The sequence below is a fragment of the Lepisma saccharinum genome, chromosome 25, assembly GCF_977018435.1.
Source record: "Lepisma saccharinum chromosome 25, izLepSacc3.1, whole genome shotgun sequence".
NCBI lineage: Eukaryota > Metazoa > Arthropoda > Insecta > Zygentoma > Lepismatidae > Lepisma > Lepisma saccharinum.
The window spans coordinates 59,477,697-59,499,855 of NC_139253.1; the positions used below are offsets into that span (position 1 = coordinate 59,477,697).

General features: G+C 37.5%; 1 protein-coding gene across 2 annotated transcripts in view; it reads right to left on the reverse strand.

Moving 5' to 3' along the window:
* Positions 1–22,159, reverse strand: part of LOC145978836 (solute carrier family 7 member 14-like) — a 782,606-nt gene that overhangs the window by 36,772 nt on the left and 723,675 nt on the right. For both annotated transcript variants that reach the window (XM_083111714.1, XM_083111715.1), the window contains exons 8-9: positions 15,656–15,780; positions 2,162–2,927 (exon numbers count right to left, since the gene is read on the reverse strand). In XM_083111714.1, coding sequence (XP_082967840.1) covers positions 2,162–2,927; positions 15,656–15,780 — 891 coding nt within the window. The remainder of the gene's footprint in view (positions 1–2,161; positions 2,928–15,655; positions 15,781–22,159) is intronic.

The following is a 22,159-nucleotide window of genomic DNA, read 5'->3' on the forward strand; positions in this document are numbered from 1 at the left end:
TATCGGTATCGGCCAAAATTTCATATCGGCCCATCCCTAATTTTAATGTTTGTGTGTAAGTATTCACTATAATTATAATTATAAACACCAATATTTTTGCTATAAAATATTTGGAAATTACATCAGAATATGTTGATATCACAAAATTCAGTTAGTTTTTGACACAAAAATGGTGCAAAGTTAAAAGAAACTCGAATTTTGAATTATTTCCATGATGCCACATGGCATTTTTGAGGACTCCATGAAATACCAAAATGTTGAAAAAGTATCAGCAGGTATTGGCAAATAAACTCCAACCAATACTTTCCGATACCACAACTGGTATTTTTTTTCATATTTAACGGGTTATATCTGCTCAAAGCATCAATGTTTCTGTTGCTTAATGAAGATATTAAGGGCAGAAAAGAGTCAAAAACTACATTTTGCACCCTCTTTGTTGCATAACAATGGCAAGTAACAATGCCCCATCAAAACAATATATATAATAACACTATATGAAAACAAAAGTTTGAGATGTTGTTGCTTTCCAAAGATACAGCACTCCAAACTTACTCATATTTCATTTTTCATGAAAAATGGAGGGTATTTTCTACAGGAGAGAAGACATTTTTTCAGAATCTCAAAATTGCACATGATTCATTTCTTCAGACCAAATTCAACATATATAAAAATTAAACCAAACTAAAACTACAACTATCTCACTTTGTTCAAATTTCAAAATAATGAGTCTTAAACTCTGTGATGCAGTATTATTAATTCATTACTCAAAAAACACCGCATGAAGGAATTGTGATGCACGAAGCACCATTGACCAAGATAATTATGCATGCACCCAAAGACAGGTGAAAGTTCCTGGAGATACTAGTCTTTGTCTCACTCACCACGTGAAGTTGCATGGAAGAGGTAGTTGCAGTGTGATTGTCCATGATAGCGAAGAATTATTTCAAATTCTGTGTATACTCTACTCATCATGGATACTCTTGTGAATACAAAGTATTTTTTTGATGTGTAGATGTGTGTGTGTGTTTAAATTTGTGTACATCTGTGTGTGTGTGTGTGTGTGTGAGAGAGAGAGAGAGAGAGAGAGAGAGAGAGAGAGAGAGAGAGAGATAGAAAGAGAGAGATAGAGAGAAGTGCTTGTTATGAGCGTATGTGTACATGATGTGTACAATATGCGTAAATCTAGTCTGTGAATGTTTTTATCATATCCACATTACAGGTGTTCAAAATATCCGGATAATGTTCAGATTAGGTCCAATTTTAGTCCAGAATATATACTTCCACACAATGAAATAAAAACATCCAGATAATGTCCTGAACACGTGAACCAAGTCACACTTATAGCTGAAACATGTGCAACAGTCATCCATAGAATGACCAAAACATATCCAAAATGATCCATAGAATGTCCAAAACATGTCCAAAAATAGTCTACGGAATGTCTAAATTATGTCCAACAATGATCCACAGAATCTCCAAAACACGAACAAAAACACTTCACAAAATGTCCAAAACATAACCAAAATTGATAAACAGAACGTCCAAAACATATCCATCCTGGATATCCTATGGATATTTCCTGGACTGACATATGGATTGGATTGGATTGATTTGGTGTTTTAAGTCCACTTTATGCACAGTAAGGCTAATCGGGACTGGACCTACAGTTTAAAGTGGGATCCGAACCACTACGTGCCTCCACCGGGTATCGAACCCGGGACCCCTTGATTACAAGGCGAGGACGCTACCACTGTGCCATCGGGGAGGCCCTGGACTGACATATGGATATCCAGGGCATATGCAATGGATGTCTACTGGACATTTCTGAATTTCCTATGGGTATCCAGAATTTTGACATGAACATCCAGAATATATTCATTACATGTCCTCTGGATATTTGTGTGCTGTGTGGGGAGGAGGAACATGGAGGATGTTATCTTCACAGTTAAGCAAATGTGTGTGAAATGTGGTTCACAGTGAGGATAATTTGCATAAGCATCCCCCACATAGACATTTCCACTTCCAGCACTGTAAGAAATCAACCATACCTACTAAACACACCCCAAACTTTCTTTCTGAATATGCCCTTGATCATATGTGAAATATTTTTTTTTAACAAAGAAACATTAAACAATACTTTTGTAATCTTGTGCGCTCTTACCTGTTTTGAGGTTTCCTCGAGATGATTAAAAGCACTGCAACAATTGCAAGAAAGAAGACAACTAGGAAGAAAACGGTTGCACCTGAGCCATGCTCCATGGAACCAATCCCACAAACAATGATCAAGTCAAAAATTATGATGAGTATATACAAGATACCCACCATCTTCATGACAAACATTCCTGATTGTTCTGTTGCTGGGCCATTATCGACCCATGGGAATATGGCTGGGCACATATACTGTGCTGTTTGCAAGTGGCGCTCGATGAACGGAAACCTTGAAAACCCACTTCTTCCACTACCAGAATGTAGGGATCCGTAGAATTTGTTCTCACTGCGATCTGAAACCAAGAATTCGTCATCTCTTAAAGACGAGTCCTCTACTTCTTCCCCGGGAAAAGTGTCGTCACTATCTGGAGAGCTCCTCGTAACTTTTTTCACTGTTACCTTCTGTTGTTGGTTCTGGGAGCCCATCATGAAGCTTGTAGGAGTCGATGTTCTGAACGACAGTTGCTGTTGTTGGGAAGCCATCGGTATTTGCCCATTCTGCCTTCCGAGAGCATCACGAAGCTGATCAGGTTGCAGCTGATTACCATACATCCCCAGCTGACCGTTGGCCTTTTCCTTGGTTGGAGATCCACGCACCGGAGTGCCTGGTACAGGTGTCCTTAGAGATTCCGGAAGAAGTTCAACTAAATTTGTAGAGTGTGGTTGGTACCTCAAAATCAGTACACATGTTGATACCAAAGTATAGGCCAGCAACGTTCCTACAAGATAAATAATTCTGCATTAGCTACATGAATAAATTACTTTAACAAAGAAGTATTAAAATGTAAAGTTAAATAAGCTATTTAGGAAACCAGTACATAACAATTAATTTGCCATTATTATAGTTGGATAATTTAGGCATATGTCATCACTTTACCTACCCAGACAGAGTATGGAATACTTCTCTAATCTGTACCTTATATTTGTGGACTTCCAGAAAGCATTTGACTCTCTAAATAGAATGAAAATGTGGACAATTGTAAATGAATATGGCATTCCAGATCTTATTAAAATCTCCTATGATTGATTCCACATGCCAAGTTGTGCATGAGGGAATACTTACGGATCAAATACCAGTTATTACAGTTGTAAGACAAGGATGTATTTTATCACCAACAATATTGCTGATGGTAATTGATAAAGTAAAGAAGAGGGTAACAGAAGGAAAAAGGAGAGGTATAAATTGGAGTCTCTCCAACAGATAGAAGATTTTTGACTTTGCAGATGATATTTGTCTGCTATCTCACACATACCATAATATGGAAAAGAAATGAGGAGATTTGGATAAGGAAGGGAAAAGAGTTTGTTTAAAGGTAAATAGTACAAAGACGAAATAATTAAGAACAAATGGTAAAAAAGATGGAAAATTTCCACTTGAATGAGGAAAATGTTGAAGAGATTAAGGCTTTTATATATCTGGGGAGTTTTTTTGTGACAAATACAGGGGGAACAGAAGATGATGTTAGATCGAAAATTAGGAAAGCAAATGGGGCATTTATTCAGCTATATAAAGTTTGGAAAGCCAGAGAAATTTCAATAAGAACTAAGCTGCGAATTTTTAGAACTAATGTCAAGTCAGTTCTCCTTTATGGATGTGAAACTTGGAAAGTAACATAGAAAATTACTAAAGACCTACAGACATTCATAAATAGATGCCTAAGGAAACTTCTGGGAATATATTGGCCAGATATTATCTCAAATGAAAATCTATGGAAACGTACACAAGAGGAACCGGTGGCAATAGAGATCAATAGAAGAAAATGGAAGTGGATTAGCCACCCATTGAAGAAAGATCCATTGGCAATAGAAAGACAAGCATTGAGCTGGAACCCACAAGGACAACATAGGAGAGGAAGGCCAAGAATGAGTTGGAGAAGGACAATAGAGCAAGAAATGTGGGAAGCAGGAAAGACCTGGAACGAGATAAGGAAGATGGCTGGAAACAGAGTCCATTGGCGATGCTTCGTTGAGGCCATACTCCATACTCCATAGTGGAGTAACAGGAAATAAGTCAAGTAAGTCAAACCAGTGGCATATACTTCACGTAGTCTAACCGAAGCAGAGTAATCTTATGCACAGATTGAGAAAGAGATGTTGGCTATAGTATATTCGGTTGAAAAATTCCATTATTATATGTATGGTAGGAAGGTGGTAGTACATACTGATCACATACCATTAGTCTCAATAATAATGAAACAGGTGGCAAGTGTAATGTGTAACAGATTACAAAGAATGAAAGTAAGATTATTAAAATACAGTCTTAATGTAATATATATTCATGGTAAAAATATGCATAGAGTAGATTTATTGTCAAGGACATATCTACAACCCAAGAGATTCATTTTTGTTTGCAGTTGTACATACTGTACCTAAAGCCTTACAAATAAGTGATTCAAGAAAGGAAGAATTTGTTAAGCTCACAAAAAGTGATCCAGTGTTATGTAACTTAATAGACTATCATGTAAGTGGATGGCCTAATGACAAGAACACTGTAACTGAACAGTTGAAGTTGTATTATAAATTCCATAGTGATATTCATGTGGAGGAAGGTTTAGTATCTTTAGGTCATAATGTAATTGTTCCACTGAAGTTAAGAAGCAAGATTATGATTGTTGCATGAAGGTCACTTTGGTATAGTTAAAACTAAATTGAAATCCATAAAAATAGTCTATCGGGCAAGATTATCATCTTAAATTAATCTTAAATGTAGGGTATGCGAAAAGTTACGAAGAGCTAATTGTAAAGAATCATTGATATCACACTCCATCTCAGAGTTACCTTTTGAAAAAGTATAGATATTTTTGAATTTGCAGGTACATCACGGAACATTTTTCTAAGTGGTTGGAGGTAGTGAAACTCCAAAACAAAATAGCAGTAGAGGTAATTGATAAGCTAAAAGTTATATTCATAACACACGGAATCCCACAGGATTGTGATAATATGCCATTTGGCTCATATGAATGTAAAAAGTTTGCAAGGAAATGGGATTTTATAGCCTGACAAGTTAAGTCCCGATATGCGCAGATCGCTGCGGAGCACTTCCTATTACGTCATCCTCCCCACCACTCTTCTACTCACTGGTCTGGCGTTGAGAGTACCAGTGGTGCCAACTCAGCAAAATTAAGCTAAAAGAAATATGACGATTTTCATGGTACAGTGGCTCTCAGCGACAGACAAACCTGCAAACGAAACTGAAATTGATGCGGAGAATAGAGTGAAAGCATTGTGGACAATAAACAAAATTCAATTGTACTTAAAAATTCAAAGTGTACCTTATGTGAAACAGTATACGATTGACACGAAACTTAGAAACGCGGGGCACACCATAATACGACTTCCGCCTTACCAGGCAGACTTGAACTTGTGTTGGAGGGAATCAAGGTTAAGGCATTCACTGGACGCAAAGAAAGAATTGCTGGGAAAATTATTTAGTGAATATTCTGAACAGAAATGGATTAAATGTTGTGAACACGTGAAAAAAATTGAAGATTCTTACTTTGAAAGAGATGGACTTAAGGACGAGCGTGTAGATGAACTGATAATTAGACTTGGTGAAGCAGATTCAGACACGGACACAGATTCATCGGTAGACACAGACTCGGATGAGTGGGAGAGTGAAACTGAAGAAGGAGAACTGGAAAACATTTAGAAGGTGAGCTCAGTTCTATCGTTTATATATTTTTCATTTTTCTATCATTTTATTTCATACATTTCTTATGCTGGTAAGAAATATCCCTAATATAACTTAATTCATTTAAGGTTTAAAGGGAAAATATCAAAATGTATTTAGAATTTAGCATAATCAATAGGTAGCGTAGGTGAGGGGATACTAATTCATGCCTTACACATTCAAATTTCGTTGAAAATTCTCAGACGATTGCGCTCCCTCCAGGTCTGCAACACTGCGAACGAACGTCGCCGCAGACAATGGGGTGGGGAAATGTGATGCGAGGTGCACGAACAATGGATTGCAGCGTCTTGTTTTTAAACTTGTCAAGTTATAATTTTATAGCTGGTAGTCCAAGGTATCCTAGATCCAATGGGTTGGCAGTTGGAATAGCAAAAGGTATGAAGGAGATGTCGTGAGACAGGCTCAGACATTCTGTTGGCTATAATGGAATATAGAAATTCTCCTGTTTTAGGGTTAGATGTAACACCAGCTCAATTGTTAATGAACAGTAGAGTAAGAACTCGTTTACTAGTTAGAAAGGAACTACTCAAGCCTGAGGTACAATTAAATGTTACAAAATCAATGGCACAAAAACAAAGTAAAGCTAAATTTTATTATGATCGGTCTGCACATAACAGACCTAACATTCATTCAAATTAAAATTGTTTGATTCGCGAAGATAAGGTATGGGTGCCAGGACAAGTAGTAGAAAGTCATGCATCACCTAGGTGCTATGTAGTCAAATATGAATATAACCAGTTTCTTTGAAGAAACAAGTTACATTTATGAAAATCATTTAATGTACCTACATTTAGTAGTAATATGTTTAACTGTGAATTGAAAGGTACCAACACTGAAATAAATGTGGATGCACAGATATATTCTGAATTACATAGCTCAGTTAACAATAGAGTAATTGATGTACAAAGTGAGTCTTACACAACAAGATCTGGTAGAAGAATAAACAAACCAGAAAACTTAAGGATTTTGTCACATAAAATTTATAATGATTTGTAGTATGTATTGTATCTTTAATCATTATACCAGGTGGTTATAATTAATGTGATGGTGTTCAGAGTGGTACAGCATGGGCTGTAATGAGAGTAGTAGTCTGAAACTTCGTATATATGCTAATGAAGCAATGCGCTCGCGAAATATGCAAAAAAAAAAAGTTCTAATTCTCACCACCAGGGTAAAAATGGTGCTGTAAGCAGTCCAAACGTGGAATTTTCCATAACTTTGTGTGAGTTCCCTGGTTGTTGTTGGTGACCCTTGTTGCTTTTTTTCCTTTAGTGATGTGAATGTTCACCGAACATTAAAAGTTTGAATTTTTCTGTGCAAAAACAAACTGGGTGTTGCACCAGGGAGAGGAAGGCAGCCCATTCCCTTGGAAGTTGTGGACAAAGTTGCTGTAGCTGTAGCTGACCATGCAGCACATGCCTCAACTTCTGCAACCAGTGCTAGAGCTCTGGCACATGAATTGTCACTCCCCTGGTGAACAGTTCGCAAGGTTTTGCGGTGCATTTTACACTGGTATCCCTACAAGATTCAAACTGTGCACCAATTGAAACCCCAATATACTACAACTCCGTGAGTTTGCCCATCGGTTTTTGGCATACATGGAAGTGCATGACATGTGACAGAACTGCCGCATATGGGGTTCCACTCATCCACATGTTGTGCAGGAACAACCATTACACTTAGTTTACGTGACTGCTTGGTGTGGGTTCGCTAGCTCCTTCATTCTTGGTCTGTTTTTCTTTGAGCAGATGACACCTCGAGGGCCTGTTAGGTGTACAGTGATATCTGCACGTTATAGGGACCTCCTTGTGCAACACGTGATTCCAGCTTTGCAAGAACGGAACTGTGAACACACCACCATTTTCATGCAAGATGGGGAAATACCCCATGTCACTCGCCATGTGAAAGATTTGCTGTGAGAAACCTTCACTAATGACCGCATCATCTCTAGGCAGTTTCCAGATGCATGGTCTTCCAGATCGCCCGACCTTAATCCATGTGACTTCTGGCTGTGGCGATATTTAAAAGAACGTGTCTATCAGGGACATGTCCGGTCTCTGCCTGATCTGAAGGCTGGCATACAACAACATGTCGCTCAGATTTCGCCAGACATGCTGCGAGCAACTGTCGGCCATGCAGTGTTAAGAATGCAGCATGATGCTGAATTGGGAGGCCATATGAAAAGTTCTTGTAACCATAGTTCCTAATAAACATGCCATAACCATTGTTCTCATGTGTTTGATCTTTCCTGCCTTTTTTCCTGTAACTTTACCACGTTTTGACTGCTTACAGTGCCATTTTTTACCCTGGTGGCGAGAATTGGAACTTTTTTTTTGGTAATTCGCAAGCGCATTGCTTCATTAGCATATCTACGAAGTTTCAGACTGCTACTCTCATTATCATTACAGCCCGTGCTGTACCACTCTGAACACCATCACTTTAATTATAACCACCTGCGTATATATATATATATATATATATATATATATATATATGGGAGATGTAACATGTAACATGTGTAGACCAGTGGCTAGCAAGATGGCCGCACACAGTAGCAGATGTTAACCTGCTGTATGCAATTGTTCGAAAATAAACAAGTTATTCAATTTAACATTGTTTGTATGTTAAGAATAATATAAAATAACACAAGGGTTGGGGCATAATTTGTGGCAACTAGAAACAGCACGAAAATTAGAAATGTACAAATGGAAGAAGGCAGTGCATGGTACTTTGGATTGCATGAAGCACGCAGATCATGGGTACCAGAGGTAGGATGGGGAAGCAAGCAAACATCCATAAACATCAGCATTGTGCTTCATGGGTTTGTTGCATTCAATAGCATTACTGTAAAAAATACACACATATTTGCCATATGAACCATTCACCCTCATTTCATGATTAGCCTAAACTGGTAGAAAAGTGGAATAAAGAAAATTAAATCAATTATAAAACAATTCTGCACAGCAGTTGACTAATCACTGAATTACCACAACCCTTTGTGCCATAAGAGCCATCTATAGTGACATGTCCATGTTTTATGGAAGCCCTGTTATCTGGGATAAGTGGTACTCTACCAATTAACTTTGAGGAAAAAAATTGTAGTTACCATGACCTGCCATGCCCTTGTACCCCTCAAACCTTCCCTGCTAAATCCACCAATGTGTGTGTATGCATAGATATAACATATAAAACTCAGTGACCAAGTGCATTTACTGGTCGAGAAGAATGTTTTCAGTTTCATTTTTATATAATATACATTAGTAACCAGCACAGCATTGCATCACAGATGCACACATAGAGGGTGTCTCATAAGTAATAGAGCAAACTGACACAGATTAAAGTACACGATAATAGAAGCAAGAACTAGTTAAGAGGGGTCCATAGCATGATAATTAATCAGTATCGATTACCTTAATTGTTTTCCAATTATCGATAAGTGATAAATAATTTTCTATGGGGCAAACATTATTTTTTGTAATTTTTTTTATATTTTAGGTAAGCATGTGTTGCCAACTATGGGTATTAACTAATTGCTATAGGTAAAAAATCTATTTTTTGTAATTGTTTTGTATATTTTAGGTAAACAAGTGTTTCCAACTAGGTTATTGTTTGATTGTTATGAAAGGGTGTGGTCAGGTATTGTTTATTTGTTTGTTGGGACTGCATCAGGTAAACAATGGAGTTTCTAATATGGTCATCGATTGTTTGTTATGCGAGGGTGTGGCTGGGTATTACGTCAACGATTGATTATTTGTTGTTGGTTGTGGCTGTGTCAGTTTCCAAATAAGGTCATCGATGGAGTGACAGGTGATGAAAGTATTGGTGTTAGGTATTGTTTATCGATGAGGTCACCGATTGATTGGATATGTATGGATTAGTTGCTAGTAGTCGGTAGATGTTTCTCATCTGGCTGTGCTCTGCGATGACAGGGTTAATATACAGCTGTGTGAACCAAAAGAATGCATGTGCGCTCACATCTGAGTATCAAATAGAACACAAAGAATGCAGACCAGGTGTCCATTACAGATGGTGTTGTGATACTGTGCACGGTCAGCAATTTTGTTTCCCATGCTAAAGCACGTACGATTTGAAATTGTTACAACGGATTCCGAGAAGCATATCAAATTCCAGGAACTGCAGGTGTTGGTTGTGCAAGAAGGTGGAGACGAGACATGTTCGAGCTTTGTTGGTTCCCACGGAAAGCCAACTCATCATTTTTGATCCAGATGTTCACAACATGAATGTGGTGTCATTTTGTGCAATGTCAGATTATATGTTTTGCTTTGAGGCACGTTTCTTCCCACAGGGTACGAAGTTCGAATCCGGTTGCCTCATGCAGGTGTTCTAAAAGTGTGGGATTGCTGATGTGTTAACTTTGCACCTGCAGCTAGGGTCGAAGAGTTGTGGGAATGCTTACGGGACCAGGTGTCCATCGCAGATGTTGAATGTGACAATGTACATGGTCAGAAATTGTTGTTTCCCATGCTAAGGCACATACGACCTGAAATTTTTCCCACAGATTCCGAGAACTGCAGGTGATTGTTTTGTAAAAAGACAATTTTTTTGCTCTTTTACAAAAATACAGATACTAATTATGTTTTGCAGGTTCTTTATGGTGTAATTGTTGATGATGCAAAAGAGATTAGCGAAGATATTTAAGAGAAATGTTAACGATAATTTGTGAATGTATCTAGAAATGCTAAATGCTTTGTGCTAAGGGAACAAGGTTCGATTCTCGGTGGAGGCACATTGATTAGTGATTCAAGTCGCACTATAGGTTTTTTTTTTTATATTGAGTAGTCAATCTGCATAATCAATTTATAAAGGAAATATGTATGAATGAGGATAACATATTAATCTAAGGAGTCTGAACGACTCAGAGTATAATATGTGTACTATTTTGTTGTTGGGAATAAAATGAATAAGTCTACTACCGACAATAGGTCAATGAAATGTAACTAGTGTGTGTGTGGATGAACTCCAAAAGGTCTCATCAGGTAGCACGTATGTGTGTGGTTGCTATGTGGGCAAGCGAGACAAATTCTTGTTCTGTCTCCATAACAAACACAAATACGTGCTACGAGTGTCGAACCCGGAACTATGATAATAGAGAAAGAGAGAGAGAGAGAGAGAGAGAGAGAGAAATTACCACCTCGCGAGCGTGTTGATGCTGCACAAAATAGATTGTTTTGCAAACGGTGTCCAATAGCAGGCAACATTCTATATTTCAATTCCATGTAAAATTCTAAAGTTATGTTTCGATTAACCTCAATGTATAAAGGGAAATTAAATAAAAAGAAGCAAAATGGCAACAGATGTGTTAAAAGAAAAATGGAATTAGTTTCTATGAGTGTTTTTATAGTGACAAGAAAAAATTGAAAATCACTGCTAGAAATAGAATGAAAATAAAGATACTTGCCTTTGCATGTCCAGCGCCATGTTGAAAAGCTATCATGCTTTATCTCCGACAAGTCCACAATATACACTTTTTTTTTGTTTTATTATATAGTTAAATATAAATGTTGTTATTAACATTGATATTTACCAGTAAAAATATAAACCATGTGGATTTTTTAAAGGGTTGATAAGTGAAAGAAAAGCAAACACATACATTTTACCCCTGTTTTTTACCAATAGTTACAAATGCAAAGGAACCACACACACACATGTAGATATATGTGTAATATGTTTATAGTGTCTCACCAGTTGAGCAGCATGCTATTGAGCAAGTTTTTATTTTTGCATGTTTGTTCACTCATCCACATATGGAATTGTATCACTGTTATAGACACTGTCTCCTGCAACCACTGAATTTATATGTTGCATGTTTTTGCAAACAACAAACATTTTTTTGGAAAGTCTCTTCCCATCGATGTTTTGTATATACAAAGATGCAGGTTTTGTACATCCATATAGGTGGGAATGCACAAACCTCTTCTTATTACATGCATGGACAGGGAAAATATCCGTGCATCAGAAACACTGTTCGCGAAGGTCGAGAATGCAAGATTCCACACATTTTCCAAAATATGATTTCAGATACGGCGACACTGTTTTACACATAACCACTGCATGTTCATAAAGTTCCACCACGAACTGTCTGCGATGAACAATATCTCCAGGGAGCCGTAAGCTGGTTCTTTTCTTAGTATGTTCTGACAGCGGTTGTACAGTGGTTAACATCAATTCATGTTGCTCACTTATTGGATAGGGAACACGATGCTGCTCATCTGGAATAACGATGTAATTGTTGATCACTGGAAACAATTCCTGAAGAGTGTTCCACTTCTTCAAGTTCAATTCAACATCAGCCGCTCCACTTTTGTGTAGCCTGATTACAGGTTGTAAATCCAAAGGAGAGGACAAACTAATTGAGATAACTTTTGTTTTCGAAGCATTAAATAGTAGATGTGTTCGAATAATATCGTCGGGTGTATAAGTGGGTTTTGATCCTCAGGCACTTGCTGATCGCTGTCTTTCTGAATAACTCCTTTGAAATTAGTGTATGGTTGAAATCTCTTTTTCAGCGGCATCGAAACAGAACATGACGAAGAACTGTGAGATACTGTATGTTGCAACAACATGCACATATAGATTTGAAGCAAGGCGTGGGCAGTATGAACCAATAAGAATGCATGTGCGTGGGCATTTGAGTATCAAATAGAACACAAGGAATATGGACCAGATGTCCAACGCAGATGAAGATGTGATAATGTGTGTGGTCAGCAATTTTGTTTCCCACGCTGAAGCACGTACGACTTGAAATTGTTCCCATGGATTCCGAGAAGCATAGTAACCCAGATAAGCCTCTTGTCCTATATAAAGGACACCATGCCTTTTCTTTATTTCTTACGTAGCCGCCTGTGGAAACAGTTTCCATCTTTATGGAAAGATGGCATGATAGTTACCTTTTCACGAAGGTCTCTTCTTTGTGTTTGCACGTTATTTGCATCATTCTTTGTTGTTGTGTGGAGTCCAGGCATTATTGAAGTCAACGTGTAAGTTGAGCGGTGATGGAAGACAGCAGTTTTGGATTTGAAAGGTAATAATTTCAACGAATTTTTATATTTTAAGTACTTTTAAGTGTGTTATTGTACCGAGGAAGGTACACACCTATGAATAATGACACATTGGATGTGGCAGTGCTTTGTTGCCACTTTCTTAGTAGGTTAGTACAGCAGTGTCCTACATGTAGGTCATCAGGCCTATAGGGAAACCCCATGTCATACATAATAGTATTGTATGGTTCAATATTTTCAGGGGTCTCTCCCTAAATGAAGCTCTGGAGTTGCTGAATGACAGTTTTGGAAAAGAACCATCTTTTGATATAACACTATTTCCTCCAGATAAGGCATGTGATGATGTAACAGATGAAGACTCTGGACAGGAAGAATCACCTGTAATTGACAATATGCCAGGGAGTCAGTTGCGTGCAGAAGCAGAAATAGACATTGCACACCCTTCATCTCAATGTGATCAGTCGGACTCTACACATCACACTGGACAGAAGAAACGAAAGAAGAGCACGGGCAGTGCAAGATGGATGGATGCAATCTGATTTAGAAGTACCTGGTGTGGAATGGATGGCAAAAAGCACTGCTTCAAATTCACTCTCACCAGTAGAGTATTTTGAACTCTTTTTCGATGATCACGTTTTCAAGCTTCTGATGAAATACTCTAATCAATATGCTTCAAAGAAAAATCTTCTTGGTGATATTACAGATAAGGAAATGAAGTGTTTCATTGGTGTGCTGCTTCTTAGTGGGTATGCCAATGTTCCTTGGGTTTGCGTGTTTTGGGAAAAGAACAAAGATATGCAAAACGTGTTAGTTGGAAATGCATTATCTCGTGACAGATTCAAGTTTATAATGTCAAATTTTCATGTGTGTGACAATGATAAGAATGATAAATTTGCAAAAGCGAGACCACTTATTGACGAGCTCAACAAGCGATTCTTCGATCACACACCTCATGAAAAGTATCAATGTGTAGATGAAGCAATGGTTCCATATTTTGGTAAGCATGGATGCAAACAGTTTATAAAAGGAAAGCCCATCAGTTATGGCTATAAAATATGTACCAGAAGGGATACATTGTGTGGATGAGTCCCTATCAAGGTGCAAAGTACAGAGTTGAAGGTCAGATGAACAATAATCCAGGCAAAAGCTTTTTCTTGCTGTATGCAGATGTGCTTCACAAATTTGGAAATTTTCCCTTTCCGCTCTTTTTCGACAAGCAAGAGGTATTAGGGCTACAGGAACTCTTAGGAATGATCAAATACGTGATGCCCCATTGCACTCAGCAAAGGAGTTCAAGAAAACTGCTAGAGGTACTGTTGACTTCATAAAACATGAAGACAAAGGAATACTGATTGCAAGGTGGAATGATAATAATGTGGTAACAATGGCTTCAAATTATTCCTCTGTACATCCGCTACACAATGTAAGTCGCTATTCTCAGAAAGAAAAGAAGCATGTGATTGTAAAGCAACCACACCTTATCCACACATACAATAAGTACATGGGAGGTTTGGATCGTGCGGACCATAATATTGCTCTTTATAGAACCTCAGTAAGAGGGAAGAAATGGTATTTCAGCCTTCTCTCACATTTCCTTGACATGTCAGTACAAAATGCATGGCAATTGCATAGACATGATAACAGAAAACTGGACTACAAAATCTTTTATTGGTAATTTTGTACAATATGAACATTATCCCCTTAAAAGTACTCCCCTGAACTATTGATATACCGCTCCATACGAATCTTCCATTTCTGGAAGCAGTGCTGGAAATAATTTTCTGAAACCATGTTCATGACTTCCGTCGCTTTTGTTTTCACAGGTTCTACGATCGTAAATCTGTTTTTTTCTTTTCAGTGCTGATATCACCTTTGGGAATAAAAAAGTCGCATGGAGTGATACCCAGTGAATATGGTGGATGTTCTAACACTGGGATCCCATGCTTGGCCAAAACAGCCTTGATTGACAACACCGTATGGACAGGAGCATTGTCCTGATGAAGAATCCATGACTTGCTTTTCCACAAATCAGGTCGACGTTTTCTTACTCGCTCACGAAGGGTCATTAGCACCTTAATGTAATAATGTTGGTTGTTTTGCAATAGCTCGAATACTCAAGCAACGATCCTCTAGAATCAATTCACCGACATTTGCAAATGTTTGATTCCGTTTTCAACGTGCAAGGCTGTCCAGGATGCGAGTCATCCTCAATCACTTCTCGTCCCTATTTAAACCTTTGAAACTACTCAAACACTTGTATGCGTGATAAACACTCATCTCCGTATACTTCCTTCAACAAACCATAAGTTTCAGTGGTGGATTTTCCGAGTTTCATAAGAAACTTCACATTGATACCCTGTTCCACTTTCACACTAAACGTTTTTCCGATGGAGCACAGATGTACTGTTCACTTCGTCAACAAGCTACAGCGGAACTGAGAGCCTCGCACCCTGGGAAATCAGACAGTCGATAGGCAGGATATCACGTTATACACTCATGCACCACTTGACTTTGACATGCTTGCCGTTTGTCAACAGCAACATCAATCCGTTTTTTTTCTAGGCACACCTTGTATGTATGTTAAAATATGTTGACTAATTGCATAAAACAACCATGAAATTGTTATTTGTCCATTGGAGTGAGCGGAGACTAATAAAATATTAGTCATACATAGAACATATAGAACATACATAGAATGTATGTTAAAGGTTCCAAACTACTATAACACATAACTTACCAATCGACATCATTTCAACAAGAACTTCCAACTTGATTAACAATGCAGCAATGGCAGCAAACAATCCAGAACTGAATGTAGCAATAACTGGTGTACCTGTCAAAGGCCATACTTGTGCAAGAACTCTGCAAGATATAAAAATCCATGTATTAAGAAATGAAATATTACACAAAGCAAATATATAATCATGAAACATAAGTAACATTTGTTTCTAAGTAGTTATCAGAGTCTTACTAATTAACTCTTGTAGATTGTTGTCACAAGCAAGCAATGCTTATTTGGCACAGAATTGAAATTTCTGCAGAAGTCTGGGGCTGTAAATACGATAGGTTTGGAGGGTAAGAGCAGGAGAATGAGCTTAAGTTTTGTACAAGTTCACTTCATGCACAGATAGGCTAATAGGGACTGGGCCTAAAGTTTAAAGTGGAATCCAATCCAATTTTTACCAATACCTCCGCTAGGTATCAGTTCTGGAATTCCTTGATAACAAGCCAATAATGTCACAACTATATAATTAAATGTGTGGTAGGAGAATGAGTTGGTAGCCATTGTTGTGGGTGCTAAGATGGTGTGGGCAGAATCAATTTGAGGCCTCCTGGTAAAGAGCCATATGTAGGCTATAGTATATGCAATTATTTTTGCCTTTGTTCTCTTAAAAATTTAATACTTTGGCAAACGTTTTATAACAATTATCTTTCACTTTTTAGTTTTTCACTTTGTACATACATCCTTTTCTCTTCAACAGTTACTATTCTTTAACCATTTTCTACAATTTTCTCATCGAGATAATTTTATGTCCATCACTTTCAAGTTTCTTTCAGTCTTGCCACTAAAGTTTTCAGGTTTGGATCACAGGATGGGCATAAATTCTTTGTGATGATCCCTTCAATTAATTATATCATCTACCATCACTCATTCTCATAATCAAAAGTACTAACTTCTCTGCCATATTTTTATTGTCACTTCTCTTTCCCTCCTGTTTTTTTTTCATTGTTCTCTGTCAATTGAAACAGAAAGCTTTATGTTTGCATGATTCCACTGGGGAAAAAATAATTCTATATGCTCATCTGTACCCACGGCAAATCTGTTTTCTTACACTTGAATTAGACAATCCTCCCTTTTATATTTTGAGCTAGTCAGACCCTTGGATTGACATGAATTGACAAATTACATTATCACACCAGTCTATGCTGTAACTAATGATGTCTGTCATTGATCTACTAGTTTTCTTAAACTGCTACCTAACGAATTTACTAAATCCATTTTAGCATTAACACTCTTTACTCTCTTTTAATCCACAATGACAATCATTACAAAGAATTACAATTCTCATTTACTTTTCATTACATTTCTGTACTTTTTAATTTATCTAAACACCCTGAATATTACAAACATTTGTCTTGTAAACTGAAATATTAAACACAAAGCAACAATTATGAAAAGTATTTGTGTCCAAGCATTTTTATGGACTGACTATATTATTTTGTATATATGTAGATAACATATGATATACATAAAGAGTTAAGGAGCAATATATTATACCTTAACTCATTAAATAATGCACAACAAAGGCCTGTAAAAAAAAAATCTTTCTGATCGATAAGTTCAGAATAACGTATCCCAATCTATCTTCTTACCTCCAAAATAAACTAACTAACTGTATGACAGGAGAGGCTTATATTAAAAATTTATAAAATGTGTATCCATGTATCATGTCACATTTCTATGGGACATATATAGCCTATTTGAACTTCCTCTGTACAATTCAATTAAAGCAAATTCTGAAAATATTTTAAAAGAAAATTGCTAAATTTTGCCTTAAGTACACTTTATGCTCGAACAGGTTAATTGGCACTGGATCTACAATTTAAATGAGATGAAAATCACTGTATGCCTCCATTGGCAATTGACCCCCTGGATCATCATTACCACTATAATAATAATAATAATAATAATAATAATAATAATAATAAAATCGCCTTTATTGAAGCGGGCGTGTTTCAGCCTTTAGGGCCATTCTTACAACAGACCCTTGTCTGGGAGATTAATACAATGGAATAAAGAGTATACATTGAGAAAAAAATAAAAATAAAAACATGAAAAGGATTACATATCAATACAAATAAGAACAATTAAATATATAGGTATATACACGTATATGTATAGATAATGAAAAAGAAAAACAGATTTACCTATATGCTATCAGGGAGACTCTTGACAAATTAAAATTTTGCACTTGGACAAACATACTGAACTTACATTACAGGTAACAACTGTGCATTTCATTGTTCAAAATTCTTTATATTCTACTGTTAGTTTAGCAAATAAAAATGCTAATATTCAAAAACTGAAATATAAAGAGTCATGGGGAAAATAATTAATAGAATATCATAAACGTAACACTACTAGTTTATTAGTTTACTCTCACACTAATTTGATATCACAGGTGGTCTCATGAAAGAAACAAGGATGATATAAGTTAATTTATGTACTATACTGTGCAACTAATAAACTGAAAGTAACAGGCTATATAAAAGTGTAAACGTCAACATTGGTGACATTTTGTCTGGTAGAACCAGAATTTCCTCTTTAGGCCAGTCATTGTTTCCAGTGCAGATACAGCAGCATACAAAGTAAGAAATTTCAGCAGTTGTGCAACAAGTAAGGTATTTCTTAAACGAATACCATGAAGGAGTGGACTCTGGATGATATAAGGATGTGCATATGTAGATACTAAAAGATTATACAGGGTGGCCACTCTAGAACCATGATAAAATTCAAGTACAGTATAAATCTCGGTTTTCAAGGTGAACTTTCCAAAAATTCATGGGTACAAGAAGATGTTATCTCTATTTCAACCTTACGTAAAACCGTTTCTCACGACCCATACACATAACTCACACAAATATATTAACAATATAAAGAGCCTGTTTGATTCCAATGTGTTCGAAAATTTTAATTCAATTGAATAAAAATACATTTATATTTAAAATATTTTATTTCAGGTGCGGGGTTTACATTTCATATTTTCACAAACTCAGACTTGAAATACATCTACAAACACAAGTCATGAATGGTACAGTCAACGGCGAAGATAATGGTAGGCAAATTGTCCATCGCTATTTTCATTACTTTTTCATTCTACATTCTATGTTGTTTTAAGGAACTGTGTTGGTTCGAAGCAGGCATTGACGTCGTTACTTCAATTAATTATCATGACATTGTGTAATACAGATCGAATGAAAATCATGGTGGACAATTCGCAGACTGTTTCTTTTGCAGTTGGGTGTACGAGATATACTAATCTATGAAAATTTGTTTATTGTTATAAGAATTTAAAACTCAAATTTACCTAAGCGACCTCATGATATCTTGCAATAATCTTCAGTTTGTCAGATAGATTGTTCTGCAAATGTCACTAGCAAAGTAAACGGATCAAGAGAATTCTGTTTTATTTTCCATGCAGTTTTATTTTCCTTCCTAGATAAAATAAACACTAAACTTACCTCAGCGCATTTATAAAAATGTATAAATTCAATGGGATTTGGATTTATAAAAGTTGCAATTTTTTACGTATACGGAGAAAAATTCATGTAGAATTCACGCATAATTCCCGGATCCAATAATTCACACTTAATTCCTGGAATTCCGGTGAGTAGCCACCCTGTTATAATTTAAATTTGTGCCTAAGTGATACATATAGAAAACAATGTGAGTGATGTACATGTGACAAAATACACAAGAGGGCAACACCTCTTGCAATGGACAACAATGAACCCTGGTAAAATGCGTTTAGATGAAGACTAGACGAAATAAAATGATGAGTGGGAGCGCATGTGAAAACAACCTTGAATAAAGCTTGTGCAAAAGCAAGTGGCAAGCATGATGCTAGGAAGTGGAAATAGGACCCCAATGGGAAGGTGCTTGGGCGCTTTCGGTGTCGAATATTAAAAAGAGGGGCCCTTAGTAGTACTAGTAATACAGAAATACAGGGTGAGTCATAAGTCTCCATACAAATGGTGAAAACGGTGACTAATGTATATTTTTCCTTTTCAGGCAGGTGCACCAATGAAAAAGAGATGCCACTAACGAAGGAAGAACGGATTGACATCATTCTGTTGGCTGGGAGTGGTACCACCCGTCATGTAGCACGTACATTCAATGCAACTCACAGAACGCAGATAACCCATGACACCGTGGCACCTGCGTTACCCTCCTTTCATCTGTTGCTGTCTGGTCTTCCAGGCCTGCTTTCGTCTGCGACGGAACCTGTCCTTCTGAACTTCTTGATAAGTTTGGCCACGGTGTCATGGGTTATCTGCGTTCTGTGGGTTGTATTGAATGTGCGTGCTACATGATGGGTGGTACCATTCCCAGCCAACAGAATGATGTCAATCCGTTCTTCATTCATTAGTGGCATCTCTTTTCATTGGTTCACCTGCCTGAAAAGGAAAAATAAACATTAGTAATCGATTTCACCATTTGTATGGAGACTTATGACTCACCCTGTACAAGTAAGCTATGTAGAAAGCTAGCATATAACTTTTTATGAGATCCTACATAAACATTTTAGTGTTCATGAGAGCAGTGGCAGCCGGCGGCAACTATGATGGGTAGTGCCAACGTGATCAAGTAAATAGAAAAAAAAAACTTCCGCAATGCGCCCCCCGCCCCCTCCTTGAGGTTGCGCCACTGGCCAAGATGTTTATCCTCGTTTAGTAACGTGGAAAACAACGTTAAGTAATAACGTACTAATCCGATTCATCTTCACTGACTAACCTATCTTTATACACTACAGGACACTTCCCTAAAAATATAACAATTAAAAGATGAAAGGAAAAAAAATCCTATCACCTTCTCCTCCTCCATGCACACGTATTCTAACTGGATGTCGAAAATATTTTTGTTATGAAAAGAAATTGTCGAAATGCCAAAGGAAACTCGCATCATCATATGATTTTTTACTTTTATATTTTTAAAAAAGTCTGGATGGCCTTCTTGGTGCATCTATCTATTATCAAAAATGTTCATTTAACTTTGGAAAAATATTAGGTTCGTTTCTCCAAAAGTAGGCAGAAATTACTTCCCAACCAGTTGTATTTCGACTTTTTTCTGAAGGTGGCAACTGTGTCGTGTCAACACTGCGAAAGTTCCCTCACCCGGCCAGGCGAAGACGGGCACGGTTTCTTATGGGCTAATCCCGCCCCCTGCCACTATGTTCTCGGCTCATGGTGGAAATGTTCCTCGCTGAAACTTCTTGAACCCTCTGCACGTGTGTCAACTTGGTTAGGTCCATGGGTTAAGCCAGCCCTTCGGCGGCACGGACTGTTTGTTGCCTCGCGAGGGTACGAACGAAACAGCTGGCGATGCAGTGAGGAGGTTGGGGCTAACCCATTGCAAGATTCGAATTTCCTTGTCTGTAAACTATCAATGTACTCATTTAACTTTGCTTGGCGACGTATGCGTTTCTTCTGAGGGTAGTGCCATGGCACGGCGACTCTACCCCTTGAGCCCCCACTGCATGAGAGTGAGGTGCATAATGTTCCAAAAAAGTTTATAATTTTATTTACAGGTAATTCATAAAGAACCTAATGCTATCCCTTTCTCTCCTTCTTGTTGCGTATCACAGATATAAGATAATGGGTTGGTGAGCACGATAAGTTGTAAATCTTTGGTCCTTGGGAATGCTACATACCTATTATAGACGGTGTTAAAGGCGAAGCTACAGCGGACCATGCATACTCGTCTGGTCCCCCTCGAACATCCGGTTACGCTTACGATGCTATGGTCGTTAATATGAAAGGGCAAAGGAGAGATTCTTTTACAAGGAAATAGAGTGTCAGCTGTATAGCATATGGTTGTACAGTTCGATCGGAAACAAAATTTATTGAGTCAAGTATCACTTCGTAGGTTTCCGAAGGACGTAGAGAGGCGAAACCTGTTGATACAAGCAGAACGAAGAAAGGATTGGTACCCGGAAAGGATTTGTGCGACTTGCATTTTGTTACAATCACGTTTATCTGCGTATTGTGTTGTGGTGAAAAGCACGCCTCTTAGTGTGTTTGTAAAGTGAGAGTTGTGGGAAAAAACTTACAACTTTACTCTTTGAAATGGTGTACTTTGTTACTTTGTAATGCTACTCGTTTGGCTACAATAATTTCTTTAAAGTGTTCCCGGACTCTTGTTACACGCTGTAAATAAGCATTTACCGCTCATGGGAAATCAAGTCTCAGGCGGGACAATACACGCCATTGGAAATCTGAGCGACACGTGCAGCTTGTCGTGTCGCTTCGAAAAATTTTATTGATCACTGAGGATTCACTTTTAAGTGGCACGGAGATTACACACCGAAGCGACAAGCAACAGCCCCTTTACTCTAAAGGAAACAATTCAACTTGCATACGAGTACAACAGACCGAGGTAACACGATACATGGTACTGAGAAAACAACAGTCCAGTCCAAGCGACACTTGCATATTCTTGTGGTGAATTGGTTCGAAAGGA